General features: G+C 37.0%; 1 protein-coding gene and 1 pseudogene across 1 annotated transcript; one reads left to right on the top strand and one right to left on the bottom strand.

The window, feature by feature from the left end:
* Positions 1–335: 335 nt before the first annotated feature.
* Positions 336–18513, bottom strand: LOC145779539 (uncharacterized). Its single transcript, XM_082591145.1, has 15 exons — positions 18243–18513; positions 15315–15416; positions 13664–13813; positions 12946–13075; positions 11981–12113; positions 10972–11106; positions 10498–10661; positions 9719–9863; positions 8177–8503; positions 7256–7445; positions 5921–6062; positions 5302–5438; positions 4164–4329; positions 3608–3737; positions 336–2669 (listed from the first exon to the last, which is right to left on the bottom strand). The coding sequence occupies exons 1-15, from the start codon at positions 18437–18439 to the stop codon at positions 2416–2418; spliced, it is 2502 nt and encodes an 833-aa protein (XP_082447271.1). The 5' UTR covers positions 18440–18513; the 3' UTR covers positions 336–2415.
* Positions 18514–23970: 5457 nt separating this feature from the next.
* LOC145779731 (choline/ethanolamine transporter FLVCR1-like) lies at positions 23971–26423 on the top strand (annotated as a pseudogene).
* Positions 26424–26580: the final 157 nt, after the last annotated feature.

Genomic DNA, 26580 nt, shown 5'->3' with positions numbered 1-26580 from the left:
TTACGTGCTCACGTAGGACTTGCTTGGTCATCGTTTGCTAAACCGAATTTTCTGACTTGTGACATGTCAAGTTATGGCTTGCTCACTTATTGCTTAGCCTACTCAGCGTCACAATTTACCAACTCCAGCCACTTGCTGAAATGTTGCTAGCTCAGTTGTCACTTGCTCAGTGTCAGTTGTTGCTTGCTCAGTTCACAACTGCTAACCTGTGACGTTATTCAAAACGACAGATATACTTGTTTGAGTTTACGCTGCGCCTCAAAAACCACCAATAATAGTCACAGAAGGAAGACTATTGTTTGATGAAAAATACGAAAACACTACTTATACACGGTATAGGCTACTCCTATTTCTGAAAAGATGGAATTCAAGACCAACTTTTTTCTGCAGTTAATAGTTTGTGCGACTAAATCTTTAAATTCCTTTTAAATTAATTTATCTTTTGAGGATGATAAAACATAACTTCCTCTTAATAACTTCATCTCAATAGTGTAGGTGACGTCATCAATTACGTCATCAAGTACCAGCATGATGTTTATGTTTGGAAAGTACATCAATTCATTATCGTATTGTAACTTAAAGATGAAGTAAACTATGCAGGATTATCACTTTTATCGCTATTTGCACATTACTGTTTAATGATGTCATTGCTGACGTCATCATTTTTCGGAGTCATTTTTCCGACCCTACGCAATGAATTGGATTATCCTAATTATATTGAATCTGTTGACGCATAAATCATCTTTATACGATAAGAATTAAGTAAGTTATGACGTTTTCAAATCTCGTGAAAACAACTTCCTATTAAAAACAATGCATTTTCAAGCCTCGAAAAAATTGCTTCAAGTACCTTTATAAATCGCGATTTTTGGAAATGCAGACGATGTCCGATCAAGCTCAAACCTTCAGGAATGTCGTTTTATGACTATTCGCAAGAAAGAAAGTTTGCAGCAATAAAATCGGAAAAAAAGTCCAAATTTTGATCCACCCTAATACCTACTCAATTCAAAATGACACAAATACCACAACTGTATCATTTTTTGCGGGGGCTTTCGACAGTGGCGTAGCTAGGGAATGTGCCGGAATGTGCCGCCCGGGGCGGATTCAGATTTTGCCGCCCCTTCAAGAAAAAGCATGTGAAAATGAAATGCGTTTTTTTATCAGATTATAATCAAAATCAAAAATCGTAGTCTGAAAGTGCTGCCACCAGACATGCCACCAGACATGCCACCCGGGGCGGCGGAAAGTAAAGGTTCTTCTTCGCGTCCTGACAGATCAGTCTTTGTAACAACAAACGGGTTTAAAATCCAGTCAAAATTCTCATATGTCTCTTTTAAAAAGTAGCCTACTTCTTGAAATGTGCAGAAAGCTATTCCAAATGTTGTGTAACGCCAGAGAAAATCAACTCTGTATTAATTAAGGATTTGTTGGTAATGTAGTCACACAGAACAGAAAACATATCCACAACATTATTATTTATCCTTGTTTTCCATGTGTTGAGTTTCTTTATGAATGCTGTTATTTTGTTTTGAGTAAGTAAAATGTTCGCATCTCTTCCCTGAAGTGACAACTTCAATTGGTTTAGATTAAGAAAGTTAAAAATGCCTGCCAGGTATGCAAGTTTCCCAAGCCAAATTTCGTCGGCTACTAGTGAAGCCATCAAGTCAGCATTGTGCGTTTGCAGGAAAACTAAAAGCTCCTCTCACAGTTCAAATACACGTTCTACAAGTTTTACCAGTAGAGTAGTCCAGTTTTAATCCGGTGATGCCCCGTTACTGAGGGTGGCCGGATTACCTCCAAGTGCCGCAATTGCCTTCACACCCTGCCTCCACATCAGTCTGTCTAACGCGTCCTCTCTTGTCAAGACCACTTTGCTGCTTTCCTTCTCAATTTGCCTTTTCCACGTTTTCTTGGGTCTTCCTTGTTTTCTACGACCCTCCACTTGCAACTCCAGCGCTCTTCTCAAAACTCATCTTCATCTCTTCTCAAAACATGCCTATACCACCTCACACCAACAAGTTAAATGAGAATGTTGAATACGAGAATTTTTCGTAAACAACTTTTTGACTGCAACTAAGGTAGGCCTACAACAAGTAAGATTCACGATACTGGATAGCAAAAGCTTTCGAAATCATTTAAGTTCTAAAGAACTGCGGCAATTATCTTTGACAGGGCACGTAAGCTACTGTACAACGTATGTGTGACTTATCGCCACGGACCACCTGTGCAGTCGTCGCGGACCACAGTTTGGGAAACCCTGTTCTAAAAAATAGTGGTTTTCATGCAAATAACAGCTGTGGATGATTGCTTTCAGAAGCCCCAATTATTAGCTCATCTTCATTTCTAAAATTTTGTGTTTATATTTGGTCCATCCGCAGCTCTCCGGATTAATAAAACGACGGCACCAAAAAGGTTTTACAACATGGGGTCTGGCTGTACTTCCTCTCGAACAATGTGTTCTGGAGACGTCGAAAGAGAAGAAAATTTGTAATATTGTCTTCTAAAAAAGTTTCCTCTTCTTGAATGCTGATCCGTTTTGAATCGACATGATAAACATTTTGTTGCAAGGCCGATGCATAGGCAAATAGCAGCAGTCAAACAAACAGCCAAAATGATGCTGGCTTTGGAATACGCAGGTTGTCTTTTACGAAGAGACTCATTTGTGGAATCTAGAGAAAAAAATAACTTGATAAAACACGGTGTGGGTGAAGAGAAGATTTCGATAGTCATCGTAGTAGTATGTTTTCTGCGGTACCCGGACATTTTGCCGAAAGACATTTTGCCGAATGGACATTTTGCCGAAACTCATTTTTGTGTTATATGTATCGATATTCTCCACAATATGTTTTAGTCTATCGTTCACAACCTTAGTCCTTTCGGCAAAATGTCTTTCGGCAAAATGTCTTTTCGGCAAAATGTCCGTGCACGGTTTTCTGCAAGGCTAGTTAGCCTAAGTCGTAGCCAGAGGTGAAGCCTACAGTAGTTCAGTTTATTTTGTTCTTTTGGCGAATGAACAAGTAGATAGGCCATAGATGAGATAGAAAGTCAAAATTAAGCATGATGTAATCTTTACATATTTTGCATTAGGCCTACATCAAGGAAAAGCCATTTACCTAAACACTATTGCTTGTAAGACTTTTAAAGTTACGTTTGATCCTCTAACGCAAAACAAAGTTGAGCACTTGTAACTCAATCGAAGATGAAGTGAAACGATATCCAAAAGAAGGAATTTTACGAACATCTATCTTTCGAAGTGCGCGGATGTCATTTACAAAATCTTAACTCAGTTTTAAGCACGGTTGATACCAGCTAGTCATCTGTTGCGGCAGCACAATAATAACAATAATCATGCTTTTATTTGAGCCCATTACGATAACATACAGTACACTGCGATCACAGATGCGATACAACAGACGACAGGAAGCAGCGAAGTGACATATAGTCTTCGAGTCAGTTGCTCCCCTTATTTTGGCTTGCCATTAAGTGTCTTTGCCGAGACACAGCCGCGTGCTCTAGAGCGGTGTCGAACCCACGTCCTTTCGAACGTCGCGCAGACGTTCTCACCATTCGGCTACGTAGCACAAACTATCAAATAGACGTCACTTACTTGTAATATGTAAGCCGTCACTGCCACAAACATAATCTTCTTCGTTAGTATTGTCTGAGGTTTTCCCTTTCATATTCCAAGGTAGCTCACAACGAAAGCGGATTTCTGTAGATGGGTTGTCGTGCTCCATCTGCACAAAAGTAAAAGTATCACTCTTTCATTAGTTATTTCACTAATGCATATAGCCTATTGTTTTGAAACTTACCAGCGTTATGTTTTTACAAGTTTTCTTACTAGTTGCAAACGTTGTTTAATTGACAAAGCGATTTGCATTACAGTAGTAGCTCAATGAATATAATAACACTGCCCGGCAAATAGAGAAATCTAAATGACCAAAACGTAACCCTTCAATTTGGAGCTTATCATTTAATGATTCCTGGTGTGTGGAATAGACTTTCGACATTTTTCAATTAAAAAGCGAGACACACTTACGTTTTTCACTCAGAGTCACTCTTGAAAGTTTTGGGGTTTGTAAGCTTGTTAATTCTTGGAAATGGGGATGTAACTACAAAAACTTATGATCCATTGAAGTAGCGAATAGCAATATTTAACTTACTTGTTTGACCCATTTTACAAACGAACGCAGTGTACAATCGCATTGCATCGGATTCTGCCAGAGTTCGACATGAGACAGCTCAAATCCACCGGAAGAAAACATTTCCGGTGACACCGAAGTTAAGGCGTTCTCAGATAAATCAACGGAAGATAAATACGGCATCTCTCTGTTTCAAACAAATATAGTGCACAAAATAAATGACAAACAAACAGAAGATCAACAGACCTATAATATCAATCAATGAACATGTGGTCCTACCAATAGTTGAAAACCAGTCAAATTCTACAACGAACAAAGTAAGTGCAAAGAAAAGAAACATTCTTGACTTACTTTGTAATGAAACGTAGGTACTTACTTTGTAATGAAATGTAACGGAATGTAATGTACCAATCATATTGTGTGCCAATGTATGGTTCTCAGCTGTGGTGTAATTATAAAACTTGTACTTTAAATCGCATACGAGTTGTTTTCAACGACTTGTACACAATTATTCACAATTTGTCGAGATACGGGAATGCTAGAGTGTATCAGGAACAAAACGACGCTTTAACTTTTGATGCTCTAATTAGGAAAAATTGCTATGCATTTGTAGAACGCTGCAAAAGATCTATTAATCCACTTTAGCGCAATGTTATGTCTTCTGATTACTATTTCAATTCTACATTCTATATTCACTACAACAGTATTTTGTATATTGTTTGATGTAGACTGCATGGTGTTGTATTAGTCTGATATTTTGTGTGATGATTATATACTGTAAAGTTGTTTAAGTAAGCCTATTATGCAACTAATTAGTAATGTTTTGGAGATTCAAAATGTGCTAAATTGTGAGGAAGAAAAACAACTCGAATCAATCAGAAGCTGCAAATATTTGTCACACAAAGGAGTTGGGCGCTTCAATGCAAAATTTGTCATTTTTGCATTGAGTCAAACATCTTTTAACGTTGAATCAATGCAAAAATGACGGATTTTGCTGTCTGGGTCATTGTAAATGAATTTGTTTGGTAAAAGAAAAATATGCTCAAAATGAAATGGTAATACTATGTGGTCACACGAACCTACTTTTTTTATACTAAAAAGGATTGAGATATGAACTAAGTGAGGCTAGACTTCTAAGTGTAAAAAACGTTACCGGTACCTGAATGTAGCTTTACCAATTTTGCTGATGTTATTATTTTCCAGGGAAATCGAAGTCAATAAGGGGCAGTTGGAAAACGCATTTTCCTGGACATCGGTTAACATATTGTCGCTTAGATCAAGTTTGTGCAGGTTCACCTAAATTATGTAAATACGTTACAATAATTTAGCCTACTGTTTTATAAATTGTCCCATTAAAAATTCAATACATTGAATGCAATCATCAATCCGATGCAACGCATACAGTGCATGCACATTGTACATAGACAGTGTTGTTTATTTCTATCTCCCTCCAGCTTAAAAGTACTATAGCAAAAATGCAATACTTTGTAACAAGAGTAGTAGTGCTACAGAAAAAAGACACAAAAATTTCATTTGCTTTACATGTAAAAACATTTACAGTAGAACATAATGACGCACTGCCTGTAGGCTGTAATGTACAGTATTAGAAGCGACAATAACTGATGCCTGACCAAAAATAGTGATTATAAACAAGAAAAAGAAAAATTTGTTTTTTAAAAGTTGCTTAAACAAATATTAAGATTACTGTGACGGTGATAAACTACTTAGCATTGCATGTTACAAACTGTAGGTCCACAGCGGTTTTAGATTCCAAGAACCTTGTTTTTCAGCGTCATAGGGATCTTGCGTAGCTTTATCCCACGTAGTCCCAGCTTGAATAAATTAGGCAAATCTTTTAAGCATTTTCCATTAAACTCTGTCTGGAGAGGATTCGGTCCAAGCAGCAACTTGTTCAGCTTTCTACGTAACATTGGTTGTTTGAGCAGCCAAGTTTAATGTAAGCTATAAAGATATTACTGAGCCAATTGTCAACACTGCATGGGTTCAATATTGCACATTTTGCATAGGCTATACTGAGCGCAGTGAGTAAACCAGTGTTTCCCAACCCGAGTCCGCAAAAGGCTCTGGATGAGTCAGCAAGCACATCAACTAAGATCATATATGTACGCAATATGTGTTTCAATGCAACTCTGATGTGACTCAACGGAATTTTGTGTTTAATTACTTAGTTTACAATTGGATGAAATTACCGATATAGGAAACGATGCCCAGCTTAGTGTTTATGCGATAGCCTACCGTGCAAGTGAGGACTACATGGAGCAATTTCTTTTTTGCCGTCAACTTACAAAACACACTACAGGAGAAGAAATATTTAAGAAAGTAGATTCTTTTTTTAAAGAACATCAACTGTCATGGACTGACTGTGTTTCTGTTTGTGACGATGGTGCTCCGTCTATGATGGGAACAAAAAAAAGTTTTATGAGTTTCGTGAAAATGGAAAACAGAGACATCTTAGTTATCCTTTCCGACAACATATTTTTGTGAAGCTGGTTTTTCAGCACTAGCTATAATTAAAACCAAGCACCGCAACCAACTACAACCAGAAGACGACATCAGATGTGCCTTAACGACCATCAACCCCAATTTCCATGAACTGGTGAAGCAAGTTCAGGGACAAGGTTCTCATTGAAATTTGACAATGTGAGCAATAAATAAATTTCGCTAAAACAAGTTCTTTTGTGATTGCTGTAACATGAGTTCGCAAAAGTTTGGGCTATTGCAAAAATAGTCCATGAATTGAAAAGGTTGGGAAACACTGGAGTAAACCTTATTCTACTTTTTTGAAGACTTAGCGCAGGTTTGAGATATAATTCCTATTTCAAATATACTTGACTCAATCCCTGACTTGACTAAACACAATGCAGTAAATAACGCATAATATTAGATTGTTTTCTATATACCGGTATCAAAGAATAACGGCTAAGGAATGTAGCCTTGAAATCATTGCACTTTACCTGTTGTAAGATAAGATGTCACCATAAGACAGTCTATGTCTTTATGAAGACGATGTTATTTTAGATATCGTTTTTACTCAAATAAAAATCAACAGCCCATCAATCTATTGAAATACTTAGATCTATTGATACCAGCACCTGTTCTGAAGAAAAAGATCGTCAGCAAAACTTGCAATTCGATTGTTGTGTAAAGTCAATTCTTTGAGATTTGGAAAGCTTGCCAGAAAATCCCGTGAAATTGCTTCAATGAAATTATCCTCCAAGCACAATGTGGCAACATTGTCATAAACTTTACCCGGTGATGGTATCAAGGCAGTAATTTGATTTTCTTTAAAAAGATTTCTTGAACATTTTTATTAATGCCAAGGCTGATACACATTTAGTCCAAATGACTATCGGTGTTATCATTAATCGTAACCTACAGTACAGCACTATAAAATGTAATTACTAATTTCATTGTGGCGTCAAAAGTAAGTTACAATCTCTTTTAATTACAAATAGTTTACGAACAAGTAGATCACTTTTCAATAGGTTTTCTTATTGCTCTCAAGAAAAAACTCCGTTTTGATTGAATCTTATCTATGGACTGAGAAAGCTTCTTTGAGAGCTTAATCCTGACAGTTTCAGGTACTTGTAAGGCTTTGAACCACTGATGCAGGCCCGGCCACAGATATTGACAGAGTGAAGTTTCTGATTGTTGTTGTTTGCAAATTATTCCATCCACCAAGTGCCGCTAAATGGAGAGCAGTTCTTGGAATTGCGTTGCTCAAGCTCACACCCCGAGAGTCGAACCAGCGCCACTTGATCTTGAAGTTTCTTTATTCATGAAGTAATGCGCTTAACTGAGCTATGGGACGGACCTGGTTGTGATGAAACAATAGACCTATTGAGAAACAAAGCTTTTGATTCATCTAAATTCTAATTCACAATTCACAACCAACGCTGAGTTACAGGAAGTTTGCGAACATGGAGGTATACTTAATTCCAAGTTGAAAAAAAAATAAAGTAAGTTTTGATTCATCATAATTTAGCTCGTGACGATGTGATAAAAACACTTACTGTCGAGTACAAGAGTCGTGAGATCTGGCAGTTTTATTTGACGGAAGTTTAATTTTTTCCACTTGCATCTTGACATTATGACTCCTCGAATATTACCGGGCATTTTGGCGGGCATCGATGTAAATGGTTTATCCATGCATACCACAAGAGGAAAATCAGAAGCTTTGTTTCTGCTGTGGGTTGAAATGAACTTTTCTTTTTCGTTGTAGCAGACGCATGAACTGGGGCACTGTATCGCTTTCGATTTCTTTTTGTGTGGCGCCACTGATGAAGGCTTTGTGGAAGTTGTTGGTTTAATTGTTGGATCATCATGCAGATCTTCTTGATCTGTTGGAAAAAAAGCAAGATTTAATCAAATTGGCCCTATAACCAAATGCCCAGCATTCTACGTTCCGAAGTTGGTTTAGAACGCTATCCCATCATCTCTTGTGGGAAGTTCCTGTGCTTCTGTACAGGTATCTCGTGTTTCTGTATGATACAGGATGCCAAACGTAGCCTATTGATTGAGAATCATCTAACAGTCGAACACAGGTAGTGTACAATTTCTTTCATGCTCTTTACAAGCTAAATAGCAGCCATAGAAAGTAAACTTCAAAGAATCGTAAGAGAATGACGTGGCCTGGGTTTAATTTGTATAGCCCTTGTCCTCACTGGATGGCCAGAGTAATTTTCAGGTATGTCCCAAAACTTTTGAACCAGTGCTATGAAAATGACATCCAGACATGCACTTAGTTGGGGTGACAGTGATTGTCACGTGATAGCCATCAATACCATACAATCTATTTTCAGCGTCTTAATTACTCCAATTTTTCTTGTTACTGCTGGCATCTTTATAGTTATCTTATAGCCTATTGCCTACTAGGCTATAGTATTTGCAATGAAAAGTGGAATGCAAAAATATTTGCATAGCCTACGTTACTGATTACGGTACTTGAGGCTTTTTGTGAAGATTTGTGTTTCGTGTGGACTGTGGTGTAAAAACTCATCACTTTAAATCGTGAATAAATTTAACAATTTGACCCGCTGGGATTTCACTGAGCATATCGCATATAACCACAGGATGATATAAAAAAAATTAAGTGAAATTTTATGTTAAATAACATGATGCGTTCTACTGGTGCAAATTAAGCTGAACTGGACTATGTTGCTAAAAATTGTGATTTAAGCAACATGGTCCTATGTTTTGCCATGCTATAGTCAGGTAGTCACTACCTGGTCTAGCCCCTTGAAGTCAGTTGTGTCTGATTGACGAAACGTCGGAATAAAAGCAGATTCTCACTTTATACATGTTGTGATAGTTCAGCTTAGTTTGCACCACTAGAACGTATCATGTTATTTAACTGAATACATGGTGAACAGTCTCATTCAATTTTCAAAATTTAATGTTATTGTAAAAGTTGTAAGTTTACGTAGATCTGAAGTATTATATAAAAATTACCAAGAAGTTAATTAATGAAATTTACAACTTTTCAGCGATAGCCCATAAAATTAATCAATAGTTTTTGCCTTTTGTTCAATAGTTTGTTTGTCATTTTTACGTACTTTCGTTTTCCAAATCGGTTTTCAAACAAGACAGATCCTTTTCCGAAACAACGTTATCATATGAAGAGATGAACTTTTTTCCTTGATTTCTTATAGGATTGTGGCATTTCAGCCGTATGTCAGGATACGCTCCGCTGAGTGAAAGCTAATGCGACAAAATTTAATGAACACACTGCACAAGCATAAAGGAAGAAAACTGCTTATTTAGGTTAAAGTTTAATATACAAAAGAAACAAATGAATGTTACTGTATGCCTATCAACGGACTGGGCTGTTGATAGGATAATTTAGGCGCTGTACCAATGAGATTCCCGTGGCCTCAACCAAACACTTTTAAAAAACGACCTATATTTAAAAGAATACGCGGTGGTTTTTCAAGTTTCCTGGTCCCTTGGAAAGGTTACAGGCCCTAAAATTCTCCAGGCCAGGGTCCAACAGTACCCTATGGACTCCTCTGTCAACCCTGTAATGTATTGGAACCGCACCGTTGCACTCTTAATTTTGTGTGGGAATTCGCCCTCACCAGTGTCTCGCAGTTTGATTTACGCGCTTTTCATGACGTCATAATTGGTCGTCTTTAAATAGGCTTCCTTAACAGTGTTGCGCCAGTTTCTTACGTTCTTACATTTATTACGTTATTACAATTATAAGTTCAATCGACTTAGTGTCGGAGTCATGTTGTAGTTGTCGAAGTCTGCGCAACGTTACATGGTGTCAGAAGTGTAACATTACAAACCCTACTGCCAATACACAAGCTGAAAACTATAAAAACAACTAAACCTTATTCAGCCACAATTTCAGCCACTTCATGTTGCAATCACATGTTAAAGGATTTTCCCAAAGTTCCACAGTGAGCTCGTCCAGTGGTGAGTAGCCGAATAATCCCTCAGGCAGGGTTTTTATTCTGTTTTCAGTTAAATCTACGTAGCGAAGATTGATTGCACCTGTATATCAGAAAGATGTAATGGATAGCTGTAGCGTTCGATTAAATATACTTTTACGTCACTAGAAGTATTTCATAACGGTGAATCACTCGAACATTTAGCACCATTAAATAACACACGCATATTGCATAGCCTACTTCAAAACTCGTATTTGCATTTTTTTAAGTGCCAGCGGGTAAACAGTTTTCTGGAAACTTGAAATATAAAAACAAAAATCGGCATCGACTGAACATGAAACTAAATTTTCAACTAAAAGTATCGACCTAAAATAGGCCTACTACAAATGCATTTGAATTATGAATTTCTTTACCTTTAAATGCCTTTCGGTGAACTTTAGTAATTTTGTTGTTGGCAAGAATGAGAGTAGTTAGATCAGCGGCTCTCTGAAATGGCTTTATTGGTATATGCTCTATTTTATTATCCGATAGATCCAAAAATTGTAAATCTAAATGCAATTTATACAATAATGCAATTATTGATTAATTTTTAATTCTGATTTAGATTAGTAAAAAGTCGCAAAAAAATATCGTGTAAAAATTATGAAGTGATTTAACATTCCGTTTACCAATGAAAGTGGCTTGCAAAAGATTTCAGCAATCACTTCGTGGCCAACAATCTACTCAAAGACAAAATCATTTAAGTTAGGAGAAAATAGTTTATTAGCTAGGCTACTAAGGTTGCGTTATGGATAGAGTTATTTTGATTTGAATCTTGTGTTTAAAAATTGTTTAACACGCCAAATTTAGGTTACAGTTCTACATTTAGGCCTACTACTTTTTGAAAGAAAAATTTCTGTATCAGACTTGGAACTTTGAAAGTTTATGGAAATGGTGCAGAAGTTTTGAAACGCATTAGTTTCAAGTTGATCAATAGCAAAGTGCTGTTTGATTGGTATTTTCTCTGGTTCATTCAAAAGTAAGCTATTTATTTTGTTAATTCTAACTCAAATTGGCAATGCTCGTCAATTTTTTTTTGTTTGAGTTTGTTAGCTACTGCAGTGTATAACTCACAGTAGTTTACGCCAAGGTTATAAGCTATTTACTTGGTTGGTTGGTGTTGAATCTTTATCCTCGGACTGACAAAGCCCTGATACATTATTCCTGGTAGTTTCTCATACTTGTGGAGACGTTTGACGCAGGGCCGGCTACCGAGATTGACAGAGTAAAGTTTCCGATTGTTAAAGTGTTATTGCCGGGGAATTATTCTATCCATTAGGTTCCGCTGAATGGACGGCAGCCTTAGAAATGTGTGAGCCAAACCAGCTCCGCATGATCTTGAGTCGGGCGCTCACTGGGCTAACGAAGGCAGAGCTAACTTACTTTTTGCTTTTCTAAAAGCAGTTTCGATGTTTACTATATTTGCCGCACGAAGGCTTAGACGCTGAACGGATTGCTTCTGAGATAGCCAAGTAGTGTTGAGTTCTTCAATCGGATTGTGGCCCAAATTAACTGACTGTAAAATATAGCAATCGTCATTAATACATTTCTGTGTATAGGCAAATTACTTTTCATGCATTCAATGCTATCAGCGCTATTGCAGGCCGCAGCTTCATGGTTAGCCGATATTAGAGTAACTGGAAAAAAACTTTTACCTTTTCTTGCACACATACATTACACACATACACACACACAAACACATACACACACATACACACACAAACACACACACACACACACAAGCATACACAATGAGCACCGAAGGAAAGACATTTTTCTGCAGTGATATGGCGTTTTGTGTTCATTTTTGTAGATTGTACGTTAACAGAGTTTAAATCAAACATGCAGCTCAGCGACAGCTATAATGTGTTACATCGACCCTTTTTCAGATTTCTTGAACACAGCCAAATACGTAGACACAACTAAGCACATAGCCTACTTGGAGGCTGAGTCAAAGTTCTTTTTGCAATACAACAATTTTCAGCATAAACAAAATTTGTAATCTTTGCTGTGATGAGAGGAATACGTATTGAACTCACATTTACAGCGTTAACGTATTTATTTGAAGATAACCTAAGCGATTTAAACTTAACACTTGAACTTTTTATTTCAAACGTCAATGAGCGTTTGAATTGTAGGCTTCGTAGCCAATGGTTCGGAACAACAAAGGATTAGGAGCAACTCATCATTGATTATTATTTAGGCTACAGTAATTTGTGTATGTGACACTTTGGAGCTTGATATTACTGATAATACTGTACAGTACGAATCATGTTAATGTGATATATATTTAAAAACAACCAGGTAAAAAACGCCTACGTATACTAGGCCTACCTATAGGATATTACCTGCAGTTTAGAACAAACATCTAGACCTTCTCCGCTTACATGGGAAATATTATTACGTGTCAAGGTCAACCTTTGTATGTTCGGAAAGTGGGCAAGCAGTGTCAATGGGATAGCATTTAAACCGCAATGTCTGGAAAAAATATAAGCTGGATTGAATGTTACTGTGAGCACGACTTCAACTTTTACAAGCAATTGAAGATTTTATCGTTTCTTCAGCGACTGTCTGCCAAAGGCTTGTGCGGCAACCACAACCACAGAATATTGAACGCTGGAGGCAATTTCATTCAGACGTTTTATTGACACTGGCTATAATTGTTGGCATTTTAACATCTTGTGGTAGCCTATCTGCAACTGTTGAAAAAAGCAAAGCAGAAATTTAATTAACCTACTCTGTGAACAGTCTCGATGGAATTTCAACTGAAAGTTGAACTTGGAAGTTCAACATCAAATTACTTGTTTTGTAAATTGGTTTGATTTGACAATTTGGGAATTTAACCTAATTTATTGGAATTTCTAGCTAGAATGACATCTGCATAGGTTATGCCTACATCACCACCATTCATAGAATGATATTTCATATTTTATCGCTCTTGCAATTTGAGGTTAATGCGAGCAAATAGTCTGCTGGAGAAAAGTTTCAAAAGAAGCAAAGATAAAATTCCACGAGATTACCATTCAAAATATGTAGCCTCGGCTACTCTTGACATTTTGATCTTACGTGATGCTCAAGCTGCTTATATTTCTTAGGTTTGTTGTTGAATTTTTGCTGCTTAAAAATTTAATTTGGAGGCAATCACGAAACTCCACAGTCTTGAGTTCAGGAAAAATGCTGAGATCGTTAACATCAAAGTGTTCCAGGTTGCTTTTTCTGAAAAGAACAAAACTGTTTTTACACTTAGCTTATAGCTACATTGATGAGCTTTTTTACTGGTTGTTATGCTGGCCTATATAGCCTAGTAAGTAAACAACAAAATTGGTAAACAAACGAAGAGATGAAGCTCTCACGAGTTTTAAAAATATTTCGGCCCCATTCAGATAGCTAACTTTTATGGGGGACAGATTATTTAGCAAATTTTAATACAATCGCTATTTTTTACTATAGTTCTTCGTAGCCCCGCGTCTTGAAGAGTTTGACAACACAGCAGATCAGGGCATTCCAAGACTGCGAACATGAAAAGCCACATTAAGGTCTGAGGAAAACTTTATGGACCGCAGAAAAAAATATTTTCAGTGATTTTCAGCTAGTAAAGAAGATAGCACATAACAAAATAACAAAATAGCAAACATGTCAACGAAATAGCAAACCAAAACGATTTATGCGTTTTTGCTTTTGGCTATTGTGTCATTATTGTGTCAATCTCTGTCTTAAATTCGGTGGTCGACCTGTTTGTTTCATCAACCATGCTGTTCAGTGTTCAGTGTGTCGCTTTTCAATCACTTCATTCACTTCATAATAATTAAGAAAGTGCTTTTGCAAATGCAGGCTTTTTTTTTTTTTTGGATAACATCTTAGCGCAAAGTCTTAACATTAAACTCTTTCGGAACGCATAGGCTACTTGCCAGCATACCAGACACTGTGGTTTGCCATTAGTATTGGCCAAAAATATCTTTTCCCCAAACAGACTGAAACTTTCTATTTTCTTCTAGCACTTTTCTTTTGACTCATTTTATTAATAAATTATTTCACTTGACTAAATAGATAAGTTTACAGTTAACTTACAACTACATTCGACAGTCTGTGTTATTAGTCGCAAACGGCAAACATCAACGCAAGTCTGTGTCCTCACAAACTGTAAGAAGAACCTATTGACATGCAATTTGATGGTATGCGACTTATTTAGGGTTGTGGCTACTGTAATGCGTTCGTGTTAAACGCAGGTAGACTAAGTGTATTATAACACCTGTGAATTTTGCTCTGGAAAATCCAGCATTGAGGAAGTGTTTGCCTGCCTCACAAAAGCTGTACGTGGGCCGCACGTGGCCCGCATACCAGGGTTTGGACCACCCTGTACCTAGTAGATACATAAAGTGTGATTTTCAGAAATTTCCATCAGATCGTCAGTAACATAAATTTAAAGCAGGTGACGTAATTAGTAAACAGAATACTCTACTCTCGTAAGTGCAGAAGACCTGGTATAGAACAACCTTATTGTCTCATCCTTCAATGCTTAGTATCAATTATGTGAGACTACTGTAGGCCTACTTCACACATATCACTACATTAAATTTTAAGTGATTATGTTCATTTAGGGCAATAGTTTTCAAACCTGAGGCCCAAGTTGGGACCTAAATTTTTTTTAAGATGTGTCACCAATAAAGCCAGAGAATTTGAACTCCTGTATTGCAAAACATTACAGTACGTCGCTTACTGCAAGAGGAATCCCCTGACACTGTTATTGAACTGATATGAGCTCAAATAGTCTTTATCGAAACTTGAGCAGTTTAGGAAAGGGTAAGCTCGATTGGAAATTCTGCAAAATATAACTCCGTATAAATCATTTAGTAGTTTTGCAAAAAAAATTACCACAGATATTGCACACAGCCTGTCAAGTAGGGTATTAGTTGTTTCAAGCCTTGGACTCCATTTTTTGTTATCGACTGCTTGGTGTTGCTTTCCCAGTAAAGTTATTTTGGCTGCTTTACTGAGAAAGTAACATCAAGAAATTTCACTTTAAAAGAAAGCAATTGTTTAGAGTTAAACCACAAATTAAACGAAATGTTATGAAAATATTTTAAAAATTAGTTGAAACATTTAGGAAAAATTTTTCTTGTGCTGAAATAAACTGATCAGTGATCAGTAGGTTCAAACATTGAAATTTGTTGGAAAACTTTTTGTAAAACACTTGAGTGTAGACCAAGCCCGCAACCAGGGGGGGGGGCATTGAGGGCATTTGCCCCCCCCGAAATTTTTTAAAAATTTTTTAAGCGTTTTATGCAGTATGAAATGTAGGCCCTACTATACGTCGTACACGTACAGCCATACTGTAGGGTACCCGGACATTTTGCCGAATAGACATTTTTTCGAAACTCATTTTGCCGAAAGACTAATTGCCGAAAGGACTAAATGCCGATTAGACAAGTTGGCGAAATTATAGAATTCGGTAATTAGTCCTGTCGGCAAATTGAGTTTTGGCAAAACGTCCTTTCGGCAAAATGTCTTTCGTCAAAATGTCCTTTCGGCAAAATGTCCGTGCACGTACTGTAGAGTGTAGACCAGTGGTTCCCAACCTTTTTTGGTGTCGGAGCCGAATTTCAAACTTCAGAGTACGTATAGAGCCGCATGAAAACACTCAAGTATTTATAACGAAAATTTTAAAGCATGTACCAACGAATAGCAACACTAACAAGAAAAATAACACAAATCAATTTAATGTCCAACTTGGCATTGGCTTTGAGCCAAGTTTGTCAAAGCGAGGCGCAATTGCAGAGGATGCAGTATGCAGTAGCTGCTTGAGGTGGTCATCGGTCAACCGATTGCAATATTTATTTTTGATTCTGATCAATTTGCTGAAAAGTGCTTCACATACGTAAGTTGATCCAAATACAGAGGCATTTTTCTGGGCATTGGTTTTCAAGTTCCGATACTTTCCCTCTGGAACTCGACTACAAAGTTCAAGTAGGTCTTCACTTTGAAATAATTGTTTGAGCTCGATATCTGACTGCATGTCTAGCAACTCCAATTGAAAATTATCAGGAGCTGTGGCCACATTAACTGCAATAGGATTTGCAAACATGTTCATCATTGGCAAAAATAAATTCATTCCGTTAATGCGGCGGTTGAACTCATCAAGCAAGTTACTGATAAGTCTGCTGTATGCTTCCAATGATCCATTGGTTCGATGGTCAGATAGTGTTGGGAAATGTCTTGTAACACCACCGGCAAGCTGCGTTTTCCTTCAGATTTGTCTTCAGATTCATTACTAACTTTGAACCCTAATTATTATAAATAGATTTTTTATATTTTGTGTGGGATTTTCAGGGGTCAATGAGAGCCGCAAGAAGGCTAGCTTGGAGCCGCATGCGGCTCTAAGAGCCGCGGTTGGGAATCACTGGTGTAGACTATCGAAACCGAAAGTAGGCTACGCTGGTTGGAAGCTATGCTAACAATTTTGTTCGATAAATTAGGCTGGCATCCTCATTATCTGTTTTGTTAGCGTATACATAATGTCAGCATCCATCATCACCATAAAAAGCGTTTAAAAACAACTAAATGATTCGAGATCAAAAGTAGCTGCGATAGCGTGGTGAATAAGCTACTCAGTTGGGCTTAAAGCATTTGTAAATCTGATTTTAAATGAATTCTTGAAAGTGAAAGGCCAGCAAGTGCGATTGATGCGGTGTCAGCAATAGAATCCCAAAAAGAGTTTTATCCAAACATTTACAAACTCTTGATAATTTTGGCTACACTTCCAGTCACAATTATTTCTGCAGAAAGAACATTTAGCTGTCTACGACGCTTGAAAAGTTACCTTAGAAGCATTATGGGGCAGGACAGGCTTTCTGGACTAGCTCTCATGCAAATCCATCGTACTCAAATTCCAAGCGCGGAATTGGTGTTAAACGAACTTGCCAAATCAAGTAGAAAGTTAAACATTATGCTCTAAATTAAAATGTCATTTTGCATTTGCAAAGTCAACTTCTTTGGGCCTACAAACATAAAAACTTGCTGAGCCAACAAAATGTTTCAGGATTGTAATTTGTAATTACCGTGTTGAGTTTATTCATATGTATATGTTTGTTTGTGTCAGGGATATGGTTTATGTTGATGTAAATATATGTTATTGATTAATTTATGACTCCAGTCGTGCCAATGCAGTTCGTAGCCTACAGATGTTGTATTTTATTTGTAACCGACTGAACACATTACTGTGATATTGTAATTTTCTTCCTTGGGTAATCAATAATCATAGCTAAATGAGAAAAGGTTACAAAGGCTAGTTTCCTTTAATGCTGTACTAAACAAAAACGTGATTGACATAAGTTATGACCACTGAACCGTAGCATGGTAGTGCCTCACACTCTATCAATGGGCGTGGACATTAACATAAAAATGTCACAATGCATCATTTTAATGTTTGTTCTTTGATAAAAATTAAATGCCCCCCCCGAAAATATTTGCTGGTTGCGGGCCTGGTGTAGACTAACATGGTTATTGGTAATTTCAAGATTCTCTTTGACCTTTGTTTACAAACAATTTCTCTGATTGGGATTCTTAAAGATGAACAACGCATTCTCAACTGGGAACGTTCAAAAGAATTTGAGCTAACGAGAATTTCTAATGATAGCCTATAGCTTACAGGTTGATGTCGTTTTCTCTTTCCGTGTCGTAAGGGTCTTCTATTGTAATAACGCAAGAATCATTCTGAAGTTTTGTACCTTCTTTGCGTCCTAAAGAAAAGTGAATACATCCGAGAAGCAATAAGCCAATCACGTTGCTTTGTTTTGCTTTCAGGTAAAAATTCCAATACAACAAAACCACTTGTGTGAACTGCATTCCTATGGCTAAATACCAACGCAAAGCTGTAGCCCACGCTAATTTTCTGACAGTTTTGTCGTGTTTTAGGCTATCCTATTTCTGAAAGTCAATAATAATGTATTTAAGTTATTTTGGCAGCCGATTGTAGCATCGAATAGACAGCGATAGACACGTGTTTCGCCCATGAGGCTGGGCTCATCAGTATCGCACCGTATTCTTGCCACTTGAGTAATCGACCGCCGCACCGAAGCTACACCGTTCTGATTAGCGAAGCGTTACTGCTGCTCGCTGTGCTAGTGAGTAATCAGCCTTGTGCTGATAGCCGGGAAGAACGCCTTTCTTCAAATAATGTATTTAGTAAATCTGAATAGGTTTCACTTTGTAAAATGTCACCGAACAGTGGACTTGAGTAAAATCATTTCCATTGATAAACAGTTTAGCCACAGGCTAATGTACTACTGTGATTGGTAAGTCACTAGATGGAAATGTAGTCATGTTAGATCAGAGAAAAACATAAAGGCTTTTAAGGCCGCAGGCTACTTTTGTATTTCATCTTTGCTCATTTGTCAAACTCAATAAGCGTTACTTAACACAACTTTATTATTATTTCAAATTGAACTTCTAATTTTTATTTTATTTTTTATTGCAGATGCCGACTAATCAAAACCAAATTATTCCTGATAAGGGTGCAACGATGTTTAAAAAACGTATTTCCTTGTTTATTTATGTTAGGTGCATATATCTCTAGCCTGAACAAAAAATTAAATTAAAAATATGTTAAATCAAATGACGTAATATTAAGTTTTATACGTCCGTAGTACAGTATAATAGCAGTAGTAGATGAAGGGAGGTAGGGCCTACTTTCCCACGTGACCTCTTCCAAATCGGAGAAAAAACATGCAATTTTGTTTCAATTTTACATTTTTTTTCGTTTGTTTAGCGACCTATAGACGTAAGCCTGTTTTCATGCATTTGGGAAAAATCCAATACGAACGGGAATTGATCGCTTTCGCTCATGCTTGCACCAGTAGGAGCTGGCTCTAATTGCTTCTTTTGTTCCACGCTGGGCACGCGCATAGAGGATGGAACACACTGCTACCCACGCAATCACTGAGTGCCCCTGCTGCAAACCACGAAGCAAAAAACACGTTTTAGTCTAGATCCTGATTCTAAAAGTAGTGAAAAAACGTTTCCTGACCTGACCCTCCACCACTTACTCAGTGAACTTTTTTTTTTTCTCAAGCAAATGAACCATCAAACTTTTTGACGTTGTTTTGATCAATATTTCTATATTTTTGTTGTAACCTAACCTTCAAAACCTTGTTTAATTCGGCAATCATTATCAAACACAAGCCTTCAAGAAACACGTAAAAAGTGATCAAACTGAAGTAACATTTAGGCTATAATAACTTTCCAGGGCAAGCCCTTCAGACTCTTTCTGATCTTTTTGAAGTAGCTGTTTATATCCGTACAGGCTATATTTGCAGGCCTAATTTAGTTATTCCAACCATAAAGTAACATTGGCCTACGCAAAAGATTCGTTCCTCTAAATTAAGTCAAAAGCTTTCTTTAGGTACTACGAGCCATGTAATTTATGTCTTTTTTATTAAAACCACAAGCATTGCAAATCTCACTGAATCCTTCCATAAAATTCTGTGTAGGCTACCAAATAAATACTTCATTTCACTAAACTGCTAATTATTTAGTTTGGCATAACCCGATAGCAAAATTATCTGCAATTTCTAAGATGATTTTACGATCTGGATAAAAAAAATGTGCAGTTTTAGTAGTCTTATGCTGACAACATAAATTGATATTGATACCATATTGTGCGTAAACATATTTAAGTACATGTTCTGAGTAAGCTATTCCATTTGCAGGCCTACATCAGCAAATCAACGGAAGTAAAGCACTTTATAAAAGTAAGTGCTTTACCGTCTTTGTAAGAAGGTTTTACTTTTCCGTTCTTGCATTATCAAAACTTCCGGTCTTTCATTTAATCTTTTTCTACCAACAACAGCTCGCCTGAATAAAATCACCCACACAATTCTTAATTTTGACATTTTCACCACCTTTAATGTATCAGGTTTATACTTTGCATCATAGCCGTACAAGCCAGGGGAGCAGGGGGGGGCAGCTGCCCCCCCTGTTGTTTCAAAACGTCGCGCATTCGGGCAAAATCTTGCAATTATTAGGGCAATGAAAAGCTACAAAATTGCATGAATTAAGAAAAACTATAAATTACTATCTTTTACCTATCAAACTAAGTACAGCCTCTTATTTGCACAAGAAATGTGCCGCAAAATTTTCATTTGGCACACCCGTATTGATGTATTGTATTGCATGGTGATCAAACTGTACTACGAAATGCATTTAACCAACTGCATCATGCCAATTTGAGCAGCCACCAAAATATGTTTCTAATACTTTTGTGAAACTGCCCAAATCAAAACGCAAAATTTGCTACATAGCTAATTTTATTAATTTTCACAAATGCATCGTGTTGATTTCGGTAGCTGAAAACATGAAATTATCTGATAAACCAGATTAGTCTGTTTATGCAACTGCCCAAATTAGCGTGAGGCAGTTTCCCCAAAATGAACAAATTCATTATTTTTTCCTATTTACATAACTGTATCGTTTAGATTTGGGCAACAAAAAAATATGAAATTATCTGATCATAGTCTATTTATAAAACTGCCCAAATTGGCATGATGCAGTTGCCTCGGCATCAAAATTTATAAAGTCTTTAATTTTTTTCATAATACCCATAAATGCATCATCTTGATTTGGGCAACTACAAAATATGAATTTATATAAATCTGGTGAATACTTTTATAAAACAATTCGGGTGGAGAGGTAACAGCCCCTTTTAAAATAAACGGACAAAGCTAAGCAACACCACAACATTTAACAAAAAAATGTTATACCTGTTAAATGTAATGTTAATGTTGTGGTGTTGCTTAGTTTTGTTTGGTTACTTTTATAAAACTACCCAAATTAAAATGATGCAGTTGCACCCTAAAATAAAATAAAAAATGTTTAGTTTGTTTATGCAACTGTGTCATGTTAATTTCACCAACATTTAAAATGCTACTGCTGAAATATATACTGTAATCTCAAAGCTCAGTTCACAACTGCTGACTTGCAGTAGACTCATGTGGTATTGCCAGGCGCTGAGGTTAAGCATTACTTGATGATCCACTGTATTTTGAAGTGTTTATGCTACTTTCAGTTTTTTTACATTATCAATAGTTCAGTTCAGTTCAGTTGTTTTTATTTCTGACCATCATATCAAAACAATACACGTCAGCATAGCAAAGGTCGAGAAAAAGGTAGAAGCGACAAAACGCGAACGTTAAAACGTACTTGAGACCGAAGTAAGTTATTGAGTTGAAAGAAATTTGGCACGGTCGCAACACCTTCAGAAAAATTTAAGATATAAAGTGAAAATAAAAAAAGAAAATGTTACAAAAACAACATATATTTAGGCTATAGCTTTATTAGCCCACATAGCTTTAGCTGAGATATTTAAGATTTGTATGGACAGTTGCTATGAAGATCGGCCATGGTGCGTTATCAAGAGTGCTGATGGTCGTAAGGGGAACACGTCTTGATGCGTTTAGCTCATAGCAAAGAAAAGCAAGGCAGGCAAAGAAAACCCCACAAAGAAATCCTACCACGGGCAAAGCCATTTCAAGCGCAACACACCATAGGCCTTGCACGACTCACAAAATAGATAGGCTATAACTTGACGACATAAAAACAATGACAAAAACAAATAAAACAAACTAGCAAAAACAACATCATCATCTTGCGGAAATTCAATCATACCCAGGGAAGTTATGTCTTGAAGATATCAAGCGTGCTTTGATAAAAGTTGCGTTGATAAAGCGATAATTTTAGACCCCAGTCAGCTAAACTCGTCACCTCCACACTGATCCAACGTTAGCAAACGTTGAATTAATGCAAAAACGACAGGCATCGCCAGCTGGGATGTAGTAGTGGCATGTCACAGTAACATGATAAATTTGGGTTACCGTATGTTTTACATGTTAAACCATAACAAAAGTGAAAAAAAAAATCCAATTTGGCATGTTAGAAAAATAGATAAACAATCAGACAATAGCATGACGATCCAGTCCAAAATATTGATATAAAACAACTGGTTGGAGCACATGGCCACCGCTTCACCGAAAGATGGCGATTGGTCAAAGAGGATGGAAAAACTTCTGCAGACTCTGTAGAACTTCTGTGGACAAAAAAACACAAGAACCAGAAAGCCAGTAGGAGTACTTACAACCTTACTATTTTGCTAATAAATCTACACACATTGGCCTATCATTTCTGGGCAAAAAAAAATATATTAGTAAGTTTGGTGCATGTAATACTTAATAGGATTATTTCAAGGAAGACTTAGCTTGTTCATTTTTGATTTAAAGCCTTTTACAGTTTTGCATTCATTTCTTATAGTAGGGGGAAGCTTGTTCCAATACAAAGATAATTACATAGCCTATACTTTTAATCCAACGATGTAGTTTTTAAAACCGAGCTGGTGATTTGCATTATTATTCTGTACAGTACAGTAAAGTGGTAAATTTCAGTGCATATTTTTTTTGATCAATGTTTACTAATTTCATTGTCACATCTTATGTTTTTGCATTGCTGTCTGAGGTCCATCACACCAGTTGGAGGATTATTTATGTGTGTACTGTGTAGCGGTCTATAAAATATATTCAAAAATTGTACAATTAATCATCAGCAAGATAGTCAGTCTCTTTGTGTGTCTTAAGGCCGTTGCCTTAAGCATCACGCAAGGGTTGCTCTGTTGTTGAACGTGGCCAAGTCTCAAGCCGAGCATGCTGCTTTCAGACCGTGGTTTCATTCAAAAAGATGCTTAATTAGGGTGAGACATTCTAGAACCTAAAGTAAAATGTGCAAATTTGTCAAACTGTTATTTATTTTTACAAAGAATAACTTTTACAAAGTTTTTTGAACGCATATGGTATATTACACTTATAGATGTTCAAAATGTCGTCCGTGTACTTCAGAGCATTGTCTTAACCTAGAAATCCAAGCTTGTGTAGCGTTTTTAAGGGTAACTGGTGGGATATCGTTCCAGGCTCTTCCCAAGCTCGTTTTCAAATCAATGAAATCATCAATAGATTTTATGTCACATCGACAGTTCTGAAGCTCTGTTAATAACAAGCTCCAAATGCAATAATCCATGACATTTAAGTCTGGACTTCTTCCAATCTTCCGGTTCAATGAAATCAGGAGTAGATTGTTGAAGAAACTGAACCGAAGCCCTTGCTGTGTGAGCCCTGGCGCCATTTGGTAACACAGCTTGACATTTTGTCAGTCCCCAAGTCGGATTTTCACTTTTGAAAAGAATTATCACTTGCCTTCCAAAGTCTGAAAGCTGTTTCTTGCCTTCTTCCATTATGTGGGTGTCAAAATTAAAATCAAATAGAACCTAGAAAGTATCAATTTAAAACAACGTAAAAGAACCTAGAACCTAAAAGAAATAAAAACATGTTAAAATAGAAATGAGTGAGCACACATTTTATTCATCATTTAATTTGATCTTCAAATTTTCTGCTTTTCTAGTGACCACCCTGTATTATCATGAGTGCATTTATATTGTCCAATTACAAATACACTCAATTTCAAAATTTCCTTTCAGAGAATGCTGGGTGCAATATTAGAAAATTAGGTGGGTATATTTTCTTGCCTGTAATTGTCCTTAAAGGATGCTTGCTTTAAGGTTGTGGGACGAGGTGATGCACTAAAGTTGGGGGACGAAGTGTTGGAGAAGCAATTGGGTCCTTTTTGCCTACAGTTATAATGACGAACACAACTTCAGTCAAAGAGGTGAGTACTTCATCACTACATCGCCGCCCCGATATCTCAGTTGGTAAGCGCGTGACTTCTGAAACGAAGAAGCTTCAAGATCAAGTGGCGCTGCTGGTTCGACTCTCGGTGTGTGCGCTTGAGCAACGCACGTTAAGGACTGCTCTCTATTCAACGGCATCTAATGGATGGAATTCCCCGACAACAAGACTTCAACAATCGGAAACTTTACTCTGTCAATCTCGGTGACCGGACCTGCGTCAGTGATGCAAAGCCTCTACAAGTATGCGAAACTGCCAGGATTAAGCTCTGCAAGAAGCTTTGTCAGTCCGAGGATGAAGATTCAATCAATCATGTATAGACTACACACATAACCAGGGGCAGACCTGGCAAGTAGCCTCAAGGAGGATGTGACTTCAACAAAACACAATAATGTAACCTTTTGCGGTCCAAGTACATCCCTGGGATGCAAAATAAAATTATGTACGGTTATATGGTCCAACGTCACCACTGGGATGATGTCTTATTGTCTACATATTGCTGCTCAACAAGGTCCAAATACATCCGTGGGGTGCTTTTGAAAAATTTAGAAATTTTGAAAATGTTGAAAAAAATGTGGACCTGTACGGACCAAAACCTGAAAAAAATTTGAACCTCAAAAAGGTAATCTGGACCTCAAAAGGGCACGTCTGTATCAATCCTACCTTGCAAATACACTGTGAATAAAGTTACTTTTTTGTTTTAGGAGGGCGATTGCCCTCCCCCTCCTCCTGGATCTCCCACGGTAAACAACAGTAGCTTTGTAAACTAAGCTAAAGCGTGTTTTGTAACCACACCAGTCTATAAAAGGATTTCAGAAAGTAAAGAGGTTTGAGCTGTTAATCTTTAGATAGGTTATCTTTAAATCCGGTTAATTGCGCAATCAAGTTGTTAAGCTTTTTTTATGTATTTCACCAAATTATGCGATTATTCTTTTTTAACAAATGATAGGCAACAGTTTGTAACATAACATTGTTCTGGATCAGAAAAGATTATGTGATCAACTGATCACCCATTAAATAAATAACTTAGTTTGTCGATATCAACATGTCGTTAATTTCTTCAGCTGATCTTTTAACAACTCAGAAAGTAATCTACCACTCTAACTTTTATGATAGATACTAGACCTACTTGGTCTACAGTTCGCCTCTACACTATTTTTTCTACGCATATTTTCCATATAGGCATGTAAAACTAAGAATTATTTTTCTTGCACTTTTAAAATCTAAACTTGTTCATTTGTCAGACAAGCACAAGTTTGGTGTATATGTTTTCTGGACTTCCTTTCGTGGCGTTTTTGCTGGCTGTGGCATCCGTCTTGGTGGTAAGAAATTGTCCACCGAAGTCACCTTCCAAAGCACAAGCAAAAATTGTGCGAGCAAACAAAATCAAGAAAGAAAAAGCTGATGCAAAGTCTATTTTCAGAGAATTTGCCACTGTTGTGAAATCGTTGTTTGCAAATAAGATAGGCTATTCATAGCCGTGTGGTTTGTATTTGGCGCCATCAACCCAATACTTAGAAACAACAACGTTCTTCTTACGTCGGTTTTACATCATCGATTTTCCAATAACGATAAAACTAATAAGCAATCAGGCATAGTGTAGTTGGTAGCCTGGTCAATGTACACAGTGGGTGGGTTTATTGCTGGACCGCTTATCACAAAAACAAAGCGCCAAGCGGTATAAAGAAGTGGTCATGTTCAGTGTGATCTCATTACTTATTACCGTACTTGTGCTCTCATTTTGGTAGGTATACAGATCAAATATTTAAATATTGTATACGCTGCTGTTGCGGCACAAGGACTTTTCATCGGGATGGCAAATACTTCACTGTTTGAACTTTTAGCAGAAGTAACCTATCCTGTTCCTCCAATGTTTGTTACTATGATCACAATTGTCATGTTAAGGTTTTTTTCGTTTAACTTTTCCCTTACTTGGGAGACTGATGTTGAAACAAGTTGGCCCTGCGTGGTCCACTTTGTTTCCAATTGTCATGACGTTTGTTTGTTCCCTCATAATTGTTGTCATAAAACCGACCTACTGTCGTGAACGTGCAAACAAAGAAAAAGAATTACAACCGCTCATAGATGAAGATGAAGATAGTCTTTGATTTTTTGGAAGAATATTTATTTTCAGACAAAGAACATGCTTTAGAAAGCACTATTCTGACAGCTCCGCATGTCTGTCGAGAACAGGGCTGGCAAATTGGCGGTTTCATACACGCAGGGATATTGTTTATTGTTAGTATACACTATTCCAATTTGCCT

Source organism: Aplidium turbinatum, chromosome 11 (assembly GCF_918807975.1).
Source record: "Aplidium turbinatum chromosome 11, kaAplTurb1.1, whole genome shotgun sequence".
NCBI lineage: Eukaryota > Metazoa > Chordata > Ascidiacea > Aplousobranchia > Polyclinidae > Aplidium > Aplidium turbinatum.
Note: the sequence above shows the minus strand (reverse complement) of the source record. Positions and strands in the feature narration are given on the sequence as shown.

Excerpts from the sequence above, each read along its gene's own strand:
- LOC145779539 (XM_082591145.1), bottom strand. The coding sequence starts at position 18,439 with ATGCAGTTCACACAAGTGGTTTTGTTGTATTGGAATTTTTACCTGAAA. Across the intron at positions 10,662-10,971 it reads TCACCGAAAGGCATTTAAAG|GTGCAATCAATCTTCGCTAC; the intron begins GTAAAGAAATTC and ends TCTGATATACAG. Across the intron at positions 9,864-10,497 it reads TGAAATTGTGGCTGAATAAG|CTTTCACTCAGCGGAGCGTA; the intron begins GTTTAGTTGTTT and ends TTGTCGCATTAG.